Raw genomic sequence first — 13912 nt, forward strand, 5'->3', positions numbered from 1 at the left:
GGAGGGTTAAGCGGGGGGTGTCTTTGACCTGTTTCACAGTTTGTCACAGTGCTTGGAAGAGAAGTTCAAACATGTCAGAGCTGGTGCATGATCACTTCAGTGGCTCTCAGATGAGTTTGACCACTATACCCCTACAGACAATGACCATAAATGTAAGAAAATACAGATTCAAATTAAGAATTTCAAGCAATAATCAGGTGAACCAGCTGTCACAGAAGAGACCAGCGTTTTTTCTACAAGCTATAAAAGGAAATTATGTCACCAGCCTGCAGACATCTTGAGAGGACTCTCATAACTGACCTGGTAACTGTTACAGTTAGGCTAATCTCATGTTGTTATTTCGGTGCTTGGATTAGCCTAACACGTGAAATCATGCTACATATGCTGCATAAATTAGTGGGAAGTTGAAATTCATAAATTAAGAGTTAAGTTTACAAGCATGTACTAAGGGTATTCAACAATATAAACATGGTGTGGCACGTGGTGTGAGAGTCAGAAAAGGAAATCATTCCCGAAAGAACGAGCAAAATGAGAAGGGACTAGGGGGGGGGGGCGTTGCCAAACACTCCTAATCCAGAGTGATCCTGTGAGTCAGCCTCAGACCAGAGCCAGATTAAACTACCACTTCTTCACTGCCTGTAGGACAGAAAGAACATAAACAGAAGCAGAGGAGTCCAAAACAAGCTGTTGGATACTTAAGTCTTGTAAATAACAAAAGTTAATTTCTCCTTTTGCGTCTATTGGATTATCAAAAATTGGACAACAGCTGGCGACATGGCGCTCCTGAGGTCAGGCTGGTTGTGGAGACAGAGTGAGTTTTTTTTACAGCATAAAGGGGGGAATAATAGGTTTGTTATGATAAGAAGCATAAACTCAAGTTCTGATTTACTTGAACTTGTGCTCAAATGATGAATTGATTAGCTGACCAACAGAAAAGTTAGTGGTAACAATGTTTATCATCAATTATTCTTAATGACCAAAAGCATTTGTCTATCATTATTGACTTAGATTTTAAAATAAGCAATCGGAAGGTGAAAACCTTGGGCTCTGGGAATTTGTGAAGGACATTTGTCCTTATTTTCTGACATTTTGCAGACTTAAGAAAGCCAAAAAACAATAGATTGATTGAGGATGTAAATAATCATAGTATCTAAGCTTTAATCTGAACTGATAAAAAAAAAGCCTGAACACTACCTTTAACTGAAACAATACATTAAATACAACACAAATAAATGATAGGAATTATATTTTTTTGTCTAGGAGATGAAAGCATGTCACCAAAATAAACTTTTCAATGGTTTCTGGGATTTTTTGTAAAGTTAAAATGTATGGATCAAATTATCTTAAACACATATTTAGCATTTCTGTACTGTGACTTCTTTTAAGATCATAACGGCTGATATATTAGCCCAACCAATTTATCAGTCTAGCTCTGAAATGTGCTACTCTTTGTGTCATTTTAAGATGTTTCCTCACGCAGTATATTATTTTAATCTAACATACAATCCTCACCAGAAGACCATCATTAAATATACATTGAGAGGGGGTTTTGTCTTCTGAGGACAAACATGATTTGTTTTCAATCATGAACATTTTCTAGAAAGTGAAAACTGTACCTGTTATGAAACTCTAACCTTATAATCCCATTAATTGTCCATGGCCAGGTCTTTAAGTGGCTTATGAAGGCTAGTCAATGGGGATGTATCTACTGGAAAAGTCTACAGCGATGCTAGCAGCTCTGTGTGGTTGTGCTGTGAGTGAAATGCTAACATCAGCATGCTAACATGCTGACAATGACAATGCTAGCATGTTGATGTTGTGTAATGTTTGCCACGCTCACCATGCCAACATTTGCAGATAACACAAAGATATTTCAGTTTGGACCAACTGACTGAAACACAACTACAAAAGAAACACAAAAAGTTCAAACTGATAATGGGCTTACTGTAGAAGGATGTTTAATTAATGAACACTCTTTGAGATTGCTTTTAGCTTAGCTTATTGAAATAGGGTGACGCAATGCAATTTAACTTGTCCCTTTGTCCTGTAACCCTCACACCTAAATGACTGATAACTGTAACATATACCTTTTCTCTAGCTTGTGTCCTAAAACGCTGGAAGTTAAATTGGTGTGACCTTTGGATAGACGGGAGTCTTTGCTTCTACAAGACTGACAGCAGGCGAGAGTTGGAGCACCGCGTCAGCCTCAAGACAACATGTATAGATGTGCGGTCTGGCCTGGAATGTGGAGGTACAGCACAGTGCCATTTAGCCTTTTTGCTGGGTCCATTTATAGGGAGCAGGGATCACTCAAACCCACAGACTTTCATCTGCACTAAACAATGTTTTTATATCAATAATAGATCAAATGACAATGTCCTAATGTGCAGGATGTCCCTGGTAGTGATGAATCCAAAGAAAGTTATCACCAATTCTATAATTCCTCTCAGATCTACAGAGTGTTTTAGCCTCTTTCAGCTCATTGTTTTGGTGTTCTGGCCTGCAAACCCTTATCAAACCTGTTTTCAGCAGCAGTAGGCTGGAGAGAAAAGGCTCTGATGAAGTCACTGAACGCTACCTGCCCAGTACCAAACAGCCAAAGTTAGAAACTTGCTTAAGAGCCAGACATTTAGCTTAGCAGCTTAAGAGCCAGACATTTTTCTCAGAAGTTGGTGGACACCAAAACAGAGCTTAAAGGAGAGGAACTATTGGACTTGTATTTGTGAGGTGGCCAAAAACATGACTCTACTTGCTCCAAATGGCAAAAAAACCCAATTAATACAACTTTAAATTCTAATAAAGTTTTCAAACAGTTCAAAAATGTCCACCTGATTTTACAAAATGATAAAGAATGATGTTCAGAACATTTAGAGTACTTCCATGTAGTGAAAAACTTGTACTGTACTGTAACATGTTCAACTCTTTTAACTTGGCTGCAGGTGTGACTCCACCAGAGAGCAATCCAAGGGAGAATCTCATTGTGGTTCAGCTTGCAGACGGCTCAACAGTCAACCTGTGTGCCAACAGTGAGGATGAATCTATGTAGGTATTCTCCCTTCACTTGTGGCTGCTCAGCCTCCCTTCGCTAGCTGTCCATCAATTCTTCTTTCCTTTTCATTTCTTTGTCAGAGTGTGGAAAATGACTCTGCTAGAGACCAGGAGAAACCCGGTGAGTGATCCATACTGACACACTAAGAGCTGACACACAGTCAGTTCATTCTCAGTTGTATGTGGCATTTCCGCTCTGGTGCTCAAGGCTTTCTTTCTGTACTGTAGGTGTTCACATATGACCCATATGATGACTCCTACCAGGCCATCCCCCTTAACAGCTATCAGACTGTCTACATCACACATGGAGCAGGACCAGGTATGTATAGTGATGTTGGAGCCTGCACTTGAACTGATTCGGTACTGTTCTGACCAGATTCTGCTTTCACACAGGTTTCTAGCATTATTATTATACTATTATATCATTTTATAGGCTGATCCAGTATCTTTACACTCAATATATTTAAAGTTGACTACTACATAAGTAAAGGATTCAGTGTTTTTCCTCACCAGATAGTGTGGGCTTATAAGCAGCATTCAGACCTTCATGTTGGGAAAAAAGTACAACTGCACAAATAAAATATGAAAAATCCAAATATTTAAATCATTTTAGAGATTTTTTATTCAATTTATCTGCTTCGGAGGAACTTGGACTTATTCATAACATCAGTATTTCCAAATTCCTGGCTACAACCCTGGTAGTGAGTAGACTACAGTCTGGCAGTTCTATTACAAGGAAACTTTTTGAAAGCTTTTGCAAACAACAGAAAATCTGGATACAACAATCGTCTACCTCAATGGTATTAGAGCTAATCAAATATGCAGAAACTCATGCCATTAAACAAATAGGCAATGACCAACAACCAAGACACCACGGCAGATGCTACATGCATAAATACATTAATGAAATGCAATTAATAGAACATTAATGAGGGAGAAAGTGTGTAGGCCCCTCGCCTCTTGCTGCCAGATCTTATGTTATCTCCCAGTATACCTTACTGATAATGTGACGATGCAGGCATGCATAATGTAATAATCCAGTCGAATGCAATGGAAAAAATTTTTTTCCTCCTCAGACCACCACATTTACATTTTCTTATGCGGCATGTTTGACAAACATTCCTCTTTCTTTCCACTCATTTTTAACTCACCTGCTGGATGTGTAGCTTAATTAGATTGTGGGAGTGGTCGATTTGGGGCACTTGGCCTGCTCATCCTAAATTGAGCAACCTTTTTTTTTTTACTATTCTAAGGTACAACAATAATAGTAATCTGTATCATAGTTTAATTTATTTGTATTGAGTCACCTGTGGCAGGAACAAGTTGATAAACCTTCTCTGCAAATGAGCCCCATAGCAGCAATTCAGTCCAAGTTAAATGTGAGAGGCCTACTATAGTCTGATTTGTACATATGAAAACAACTGAAAACATTTCTGTGTGACATTTCAACCTGTTTTGTGTGAAACAAGATCTGGAGGATTTCTGAGCTGCCTGGTGACCTATAGTCAATAATGTTCACAGTAGGTTTACAAGTCCAGCTGGGGACCTTTGTTACTTGTCATGCCCCCCTTCTCTTTCTCTCTTCTTGTTTTTTCTCTGGACTCAACTGTAATATCTAACAAATGTACAAAATGTCCAGAAAATACTGTACTTTTAAAAATCTAAAATGCTTTAAGGCATCTTTGTGGAAATAAAACCTGGATGATGGTGTAAATATTACGCATCTTTGTCAACAATTTAAATTGTGCAGCATGACACAGATTTTCAAAACTGCATTTTAGAACCTTATTTATGATGTTCATCTGCTGTATGTGAATGTTTAACTGCCTGAGAAGTATTATGTAATGGATTTGCGGCATGGCCCTATTACCATGACCATTTAGGGGCAAAGTCTAGCTTTGGGCCCCTATCGACTTCCTGGTTCCCAGGTTTGCTGTGTTTAATTGGTTTGTGGTAATTGTATTATAATATGCAAATATGTGTCATGTAAGCACATTGAAGCTAGATCTTGACACAGGATCCCTCTATAAGACAGGATAACAGGATTTATAGATTAATAAAAACACAGGAGCCACTTTATAATTTCAGTTTATACTCAGTGTACAGTCCACCACATTTGATGTAGGACTCAAAGGTGGAGGAGACTGTTTCAGAGTAGCATTTTGCTGCCCTCTGGTATTCAGTGTTGACAACTTTGAGTTCCTCCTGTGTAATTTGTCAAACGTGGATCAGCCAACAAGTTGACCGTGAACATTAAATGTGTCTCTCCTCTGTGTTTTCTCTAAGGTACCCACCAGGTGGTTGTTCAAAGGGACCCGTATGATACAGTGGCAGAACATCTAGCACTGGGATTACTGACAGGCTTGGCAGCAGGGGCAGCCATGCGATCCTTCCTCTGGATGCCCTTCTTTTTCTGCTGAGATGATCATAACTGACATTACAACACTGCACACTGTCTGTCCCCACAGACAGGGAGCACGACACCAGACGAGCATGTGTAGAATGGCTTTCTCTAGGTCAGCCTCCCAAAACCCCCTCATCTTTTGTATCATCTGTTTTCTTATCTGCTGTAACAAGCAGCTGCTCTTTTGGTTGTTCAGTTTTTTTTCATATGTGCAATTTTGCACATAAAATGTACAAATCTGTTATGTTCTTCCTGCTTACAACACACTCGGTTTACTCATGAGCATTTGCAACAGGAGGTCAATTTTGTATCTGAATGTTCTTTTATCTGCTGCCTGAATTTTACACATTACAAAGCTTAAGAAATGTTGTAGTTTGTAAAGTATGTAGTCAGTACTAGATAATAAATGGATGTATTAAAATATAATTAAGGGTGATCTTAAGTTATTGTCTGGTTGTATACAAACAAACCATACCAATTTTTTAACTACATTGCTCTAGTTTGAACAAAAAAATCCTTTTCTGGAGCTTTCAACCATGTTACAGAGCTTGCTCTGTTGTCACAGAGATGGATCTGTTGACGTGCAAACTCAATAGCTGTTACGATTTCATCCATAGCACTTTGAGGACCTCTCATCCATGTTAACTTAAAAGTTAATCATGCAAAACAAGCTCCCTCTGCTGATAAAGATCATGTCATATGGCATGAAGCTCAAGAAAAAGCTAGTAAGTGTACCTTGAGATGGAGCTGTTATGTCAAACTATTATTTCCGAGACGAAGAATGAACTTTGGTGGTTAAGGTTTAAGCCTACCCAGACTATAAGTTATAAATAATGCTTAGATGAAAACAGCTACAAAGCTCAGTTTAAACAGATCCATCTCCATGGTAACCAAGCAAGCTCCATCCACTGATAAAGACCATGAGTTGGGGTCAAAAGATACAGAAAAAGCTAGTAAATAGACATTAAAAAATTGTTTTTTGTCAAACTGCTTTTTCCAAGGTGACAATGACCTTTTTGTATTAATACAGAACCAAACCACAGAGACATTTGAAAGTGGAAATACAGTGAATAAGCTGCATTTTTGTTTTTATTAGTCGTTTATATCCAAAAAGTATGTCAACTCTGTACCAGCGTGTTCTGATTAGTAGCAAAGGTGTTTTCTTCTCATACTAATGATGATGCAATCACCTCGAAATCACCTCAAGAGACAGAGAAGACATGAACTGTGAAAAATGTTATCTTACATTATTTGCATGATCCAGTGTATAATTTTGTGTAATGGTTAAGAAAAACTGAAACTACAGTAACTTAAATTAATGTAATTTAAGGAAGCATATCCTAGCTGTCCCTTATAACCAGTATTACTGAACAACTCTTGCAGAACCTGAAACCAAGGAAACAGGAAACTTCATTCTTTTCTTATATAAAAAAAAAGGATTCGTAGCCTCATCATACCAAGTTGACGCCATTAGGGGATCACTGGTCTGTTGAGATAAGCCAGTGTAAAGTTTTGCTTTAGACTAGTCTAATGTGAGTGAAACAGCTTGAGAACGTTTGGTTACATTGTAACCTTGGTTCTCTGAGTAAGAGACTATCTCTCCACTCCGTTACATATTGCATATGTACGGGGATGATCCCCCTGCTGTCAAGGTACATGGATACTTCTTTAAGGCACCAGCTTGCCCGGTCACGCCCCACAGTTTACCTATAAAGCACCTGTGCTGGCGTGTAATCACTGATAGTTTGATCGAAACGTGTCTCCGAGCGGCCTCAAGCTGGAGACATAGTCTCTCACTAAGAGAACAAAGGTTACAACATAACCAAACGTTCTCTATCGTATCGAGACTATCTCTCCACTCTGTTACATATTCCATATGTACAGGGTAACTCTTTAAGACACCCTGTGAGGAGACAGTGCAGCCCACAAGCCCAAAACACCGATATGTGACAAACGAACTATTTACAAATGTACACTATTCACACACCAACCACGTCAAGGCCCCACAAGACGCAGAGGCCAAACATGTGGACATAGCAGCCACTCAAATCAGCCCGCAAGACGCAAAGCTGACGTAGGGAGACAAACAAAAGAGGCCCAGCTGGCTACAGAGGAAGCAGACCCAGCACCCGTTCCCTGAAGCGGCAGGGAGGCTGCCCGTAGACAGATGCCTAGCTACAATTTATGTAGGTAAGCGGATGACAAGCTGCAACTCGCACACTGTCCTTCACTTCTCACGCACTTTCAGAAAACAGACTGTCACACACTACACCTTGACACAGGTGGAGATCAAACAATAAGTGATTACACGCCAGCACAGGTGCTTTATAGGTGAACTGTGGGGCTTGACTGGGCCACCTGGTGTGTTTTAAAGAAGTATCCACGTACCTTGACAGCAGGGGGATCATCGCCGTATATATGGAATATGTAACGGAGTGGAGAGATAGTCCCGATATGATAGAGAACAGACAAAGTAATTTTAAGATGAATACGTCAGCAGCCCTATTACAGTAATATCTCAGAAGCTCTGTGTTTCTAAGGTAAAAATTACTGTGGCACCATTGTTTATCCCATAAAACTTTCTTTACATCCCTCAAAACAATGAGCCTGCCCACCATATGTTGGAACAATTTCTGATGTCTTTTAAAAGCTTTTCTGATTACCTTTGACAATTGTGTTGACTATACATCATTTAAACACTTGACTGTGATAGCTACTTCTAATAAATTATTGCTGCTATTGCCACAGTTCATTGTCTGGTAAAGTGGACTTGTAACTGCTAAACTGTACAAGAAGGGAAAAAAATTCTGCAGAAGGGAAGAGAGTGGAGTACCTTAAAGGAAAATTCTGGTATTTCTCAACTGAGTCTTGCTGCTGGTTGCCCCATAAGTAAAACCCTATGCAGGCTATAGCTAATCCAGGGGGCTAATTTTGTCTTGTCTTTCAGTTGAATTTAAACTGAAATTATTTCTGTAAAATTTAAGTTTATTTTGGAAAGCTTTAGGAGGTCCGTACTGCTTGCTTCAATATACTGTACGCAGTTTTGCTTGAGTTGTATGTTTGTAACTGAGGAGTCAAGTGCAAAGTTAGCCATAGCCATTAGTCAGAATGGCCATAATTATGAGAACTGTTGGAAAATACCATCATTTTTCTTTCAAGCACTTGTTGGTTTGCCATGTGTTTCAGTCTTAAGTTACAATGATGAACTACACGTTGAATCTAAGTTTAAGTCAAGGTCATTTCTTGTGAAACCAGACCTTGTTCTTGATCATAAAGCCAAACTTCCATTCAAAGTTAGTCTTTCACTGTAGAAGTGTAGTGCAGTGTAGAAGCTCAAGTAGCTCCAGCCTTTTGTTGCTCCTCATGTCTCTTGGCTCTGTCATTTCATGATTTTCAAAAAGCTTTTTCCTCTAAACTCTTCTGTGGCATACGCAAAAGGGGTCACTTTATCACTCCCTGCTTCAATAACAAGCCCTGCCAGACGACAGACCCAGCTCCTGATAATAATCTGCTCCTTGCCTATTGGCATGATTGGTATGTCAGAGAATGTAGTGATCCCAAAGCTTGCCTACAGTGATGTCAATCCAGGGGCAGCCATTTTACATGTACCTATTTCACTAGAATTTTAAATCTCACAACGGCTTATTTGGCAAGAACAGGAACTCAAATTATTCTCCAATATGTCTTCCAGTTAAATATGGGTGTCTCACATTGTCTTTACAAAAATAGTGATCACTTTCAGAAAGCGCTGATTAATGGTAATTTCCCCTACTTTTACTCCTCCTTACATGTGACTAATCTCTGAGCATGTCTGTTCACTTGCCCTTTAGCCTTCACTCTGTCATCTCCTAACTTTCCCTCTGCTTGAAGTTTCCGGATCAGATCGTGGGGACCCTTCCCCATCAGAGCTGACGGGTGCCTGTAGGAGCCTCCCAGGCGGTCCCACAGAGTGAAGTATTGGCCATAATTGAAGTCGAAGAAGAGGTGGTGGTCAGTGTGGTGAGCTGAGCCATTGATGACACTTGTCAGACCGCTGGGGACACGGTAGTCGCCGTCGTGGATAGAAATAGTCCAGATGTTGACGAAAATGTACAGGGCCAAGTAGAGCACCTTGTGGAGGGGGAAGAGGAAGGGGTAGATGTGGTATGGGAGTCCCTGCATGAAGCCATCTACTGGATGAAAGGCATGGCTGGCAAAGGGGGTGGGGATCTTCCATAAGTGGTGTGGTTTGTGAAACAGCTGTTGGAGACAAGTGAATAGAAAAAAAGAAAACAGAAAATGACACATTTTATATGCTCTATATCTGTGATTTGACACTACTTTTTAAACAGCATTAACCCTCCCAAATCCCAAAAAAGTCTATTTGGATTACTTTAGGGTTGGGTACTCAGACTGGTTTGTTCATAAGAATTTTACCTCTAATTGAGGTGTAATTGTCTAACTGAGATCAAACATAAGTAACTATGTAGGATAACAAACCGTTGATTTATATGTCTGTGAGGAATTTTTCAGCAAAGTAAAGAAATATATACAGTATTTGTCCATACATAGAAAAAAATAACATGTAAAATGTGAAATATTTACTCAAAATATACTCAAACTGGCTTTATTCAAATGTGGAAGCCCTGTTTGTGGCGAAGGAAAGTCTTACTGCCTCAACACATTTCTACATTTTGGGTTTTTAATAATCTTGGAAGAAAAGAAAAAAAACATTTAAGGTAAAAAAATAGTTGATTTTGCAATAAATATTATTTTTACACATACAGCAGTGGTGTTTGTGGGGGCCCAAACAAGGAGGAAGTAAAGCTAATGTCATCAAAAACAGGGTTAAATAGGGGAGAGTAGCACTGATACATCAACTGGGCTAATATTATTGTCTGCTATTATTTTAATACAGATTTATTGGTATTGGCAAATATGTCAGCTGAGCACTGAAAACAAGAAATTGCAGAAATGAAAACCTGGAAAAGGAGGTTTGTGAGAAAATACTTTTTGAAAATTGGGTGAACTGATCCTTTACACATTAGGAATAGCTTATTGTAGATATTATGATATTAAAAGAGAGAAAAATAGTATCAGACTGATACTATTGTATTGGGAGATAAGTGGTTTAGAGCCATGTCTATTTTTCAGCAATTACTGTATCAAATTAATGAAGTGTTAAAATGCATTAGAAAGCCACCTCATGACTTATAATGAAAAACCACGGTTGAACTCACCTTATAAATAAGCTTATGATGTAGGAAGCGATGAATCCAGTAGATACACATGTCAGTGAAAAACAGGAAGGAGATCATACTCAAGAAGAGCCCAGGCCAACCTGCAAGCACACATGCCATGTCACCACTAAGAAATTTGCATGTTCAGGTCTAAGCCTGATGACACATGACAAGAGTCTAACATGACAGAGCAACTGAGAGCTGCTGAGGACATTCTTTAACTCACCCAGCGGAGATTCATCGACCCTGTCATACAGTTTGCTGTATCCTCTAACTTCAGCGAAAAACAAGGCCACTGTGGGGATGCTGATCCAGGGCAACGAGGTCATCGCATATTTGATCTCCCTCTGAACCTGATTCTAAATAGGAGAGAAGAAATATAAACATTTAGATAGATACACAGTTTATTACTGCAGCGATCATAGAATAGAAGATAGAAGATATAGGCCTTATACCTCTAAGAAGTGCGGGTGTTTCATCAGATTGTGGTCGAAGATGAAGAAGTAGCTGATGGCTCCCAGGCCCAAGTACAGGACCGCAGCCCCGAGGTTCGTCAGCACCAGCAGGCTGATAATCTGCCGCAGTGCCCCGTCCTCAGGCCACGACGCGGGGTACACATATGGCGTGAGGACGTAATAGTCAGCAACGTTCAGCACAAGATCCATGGTTAAATCTGTAGAGTGTCGGACAGAGAGAGAAACTAATCTGACATTCGAACATCACAGTAGGACACATTATAAAAAGATACTATGTACACTACATTTCCCAGAAGCCCCTTTGCCACTACAGTAAAAAGAGCTGTTTCTGGTTTTCCTGCTTCATGAGACAGAGCAAACTGGAAACTTCTATGAAATAGGTGCAATTCATTGTTCTTATTATTATTAGTTTACAAAACATTTAATTAATATTTTATGGATATTTTATTATTCCATTCTAACAATTTTAATAAGCATTGAAGTAGAGCTGCAATAATTAATCGATTAGTTGACTGAAAGAAAAATTAATCAGCAACTATTTTGATTATTGATTAATCATTTTGAGTCATTTTTTAAGCAAACATTGGATGGTTCAAGCATCTCATGTGTGATAAATTGCTTCTTTTCATTTTTTTTTACTTTATAGTAAACTGAATCTTTCTGAGTTTTGGACTGTCGGATAGACAAAACAAGACATGTGATGACATTAAATTGTGACTGGCATTTTTTAAAGTTTTCAGACGTTTTATAGATTGACTGATTAATTGATTAATCAAAAAATAATCAATATATCAATCAATTAGGAAGATCATTGTTAGTTGCAGCCCTTTTTTGAAGTGATGTGTTGCTGTAAAGTGTGTCTTTGTTCACATTCAATACGAATATCGGTTGCAAACAGCAAAAAGTAGTGGCATTGATATGGTATATGTATCGCGGCTGGCCTCAGCATTAAGCAGTTTACATCCACTATGAAGGTCAACGTCTCACACTTCAAACCTTAAAACAACTACAATTCAACAATTTATAATCAAATAATAAACTACTGACACGCCCTCAGAGTGGGACAGCATGTTGCAGGTATTTTATGAGCTGATTCCAGTATTTTAAACTCAGTATCTTTCAATAGTTATAGGCCAGCAATAAATCCAAATAAAAAGGTGTCCATATTTGCCTTTCACCATTATCAAAAATCCAAATAAAAATTAATAGTTAAATTAAAGTTAATATCTTCTTTTGGGTTTTTTCTGATCAAAAATTTCTGAGGCGGCTAGGAAACAACATTGGGGGACTTTGATCACTGTATATCTAAAATCCTAACACTTTCAATAGGCCAATCATAAAACTCTTAGTAGTAACATGTCTTTTTCTTGTTGTTAATATTTGATAGTAGTTGTTATGTATAGACACATACACACACAAAGTATTTACATATTACTCTGAACATTCATATTCACGATTTCTCTATCCAATATGACTACGAGTAGTGACCCTCCTTTAACATATGTTGCGTTTTTTGTTTCCCCAGACAGTGAATGGAGGTTTGTGTATTGTATGTTTTAAGTATGCTGTTTTTTTAAATTAATGAGATGATGGACCTTGACTGGACCTCTGGATCTGGACCTCTGACCCAGATCTCTGATCCACATTCTGACTGATTTCTATCACGCTACATTAGATTTCTGCATTTTTTTTTTTTTAAATATAATTACATCAAATTAAACATGAGGTGACACATCTTGTATGCACATTAGATAATCTGAAGGTTTTTTTTTTTCAAACCATACATTTAATTCATTAATTCTGCGTAAACACGTAGGAAATGAGGTGTACACTTTTATGTAACTGTTACTTTCTAACACACCGTTATGTGTAACAACGTCGCAAAAAAGTCCATATTTTGTTGCATTAACAGACACAAAAAGCTGCATTACAAGGTTATATTAGAGAGCAACATCATATTAGTCACATAAAGTTATCTCTAATTTTAAAAGGCACTTTACCTTTCGTATGTTGTTCGCCTTCCGGAACAACAGTGGAGGGATCTGTACTAAACTAAAGGCAGGCGAGCAACCAATCAGCGCTGACTTACCTGTTATGTCATACAAAGCGCATCCAATGAGCGCGTAGTTTCTCATCACGGTACGTTTGTTATGATATCCTATTGGCCAATTGGAGGATCTGATCATGGGGCTAGAGGAACAGCGTTACTGTGGCTATAGAGGGTGCAGCTGTTGAAACGCCCCCAAATGTTGCTACATATCCAGATGGATGCTTCATAATCAGCGCCAGAAGTATTCAGATCCTTCACTTCAGTAAAAGTACCAATAAAGAAATGTAAAAAAAATACTCCATTACAAATAAGTCCTGCATGAAAAATCCTACCACAGTAAAAGTACATAAGTATTCTCAGCTTGATGTAGTTAAAGTATTGCAGTAAAAGTACATAAGTATTATGAGCTTGATGTAGTTAAAGTATTGCAGTAAAAGTAGTGGTTTGGTCCCTCTGACTGATATATTATTATATATGACATCATTAGATTATTAATAGTGAATCATCAGTGTTAGAGCAGCATGTTACTGTTGTAGCTGCTGGAGGTGGAGCTAGTTTGAACTACTTTATATACAGTTAGCTAGTTTAGTCCAGTGGTTCCCAAACCTAGGGGTCGGGCCCCTCTAAAGGGTCAGCAGATATATCTGAGGGGTCGTGAGATGATTAATGGGAGAGGAAAGAAGAAAAAACAAAGTTCTGATACACAAATCTGTTT

At 38.6% G+C, this 13912-nt stretch overlaps 2 protein-coding genes across 2 annotated transcripts; one reads left to right on the forward strand and one right to left on the reverse strand.

The window, feature by feature from the left end:
• Positions 1-280: 280 nt before the first annotated feature.
• Positions 281-5888, forward strand: plekhb1 (pleckstrin homology domain containing B1). The gene is made up of 6 exons (XM_044371459.1): positions 281-811; positions 2099-2251; positions 2940-3042; positions 3130-3169; positions 3277-3367; positions 5335-5888. Exons 1-6 carry the CDS (start codon positions 775-777, stop codon positions 5466-5468), a joined length of 558 nt encoding a protein of 185 aa, XP_044227394.1. The 5' UTR covers positions 281-774; the 3' UTR covers positions 5469-5888.
• A 612-nt stretch (positions 5889-6500) lies between these two features.
• Positions 6501-13194, reverse strand: LOC122995981 (lathosterol oxidase-like). The gene is made up of 5 exons (XM_044371458.1): positions 13148-13194; positions 11127-11344; positions 10898-11030; positions 10672-10772; positions 6501-9691 (listed from the first exon to the last, which is right to left on the reverse strand). Exons 2-5 carry the CDS (start codon positions 11334-11336, stop codon positions 9227-9229), a joined length of 909 nt encoding a protein of 302 aa, XP_044227393.1. The 5' UTR covers positions 11337-11344; positions 13148-13194; the 3' UTR covers positions 6501-9226.
• Between the last annotated feature and the right edge of the window lie 718 nt (positions 13195-13912).

Source organism: Thunnus albacares, chromosome 13 (genome assembly GCF_914725855.1).
Source record: "Thunnus albacares chromosome 13, fThuAlb1.1, whole genome shotgun sequence".
Lineage (NCBI taxonomy): Eukaryota > Metazoa > Chordata > Actinopteri > Scombriformes > Scombridae > Thunnus > Thunnus albacares.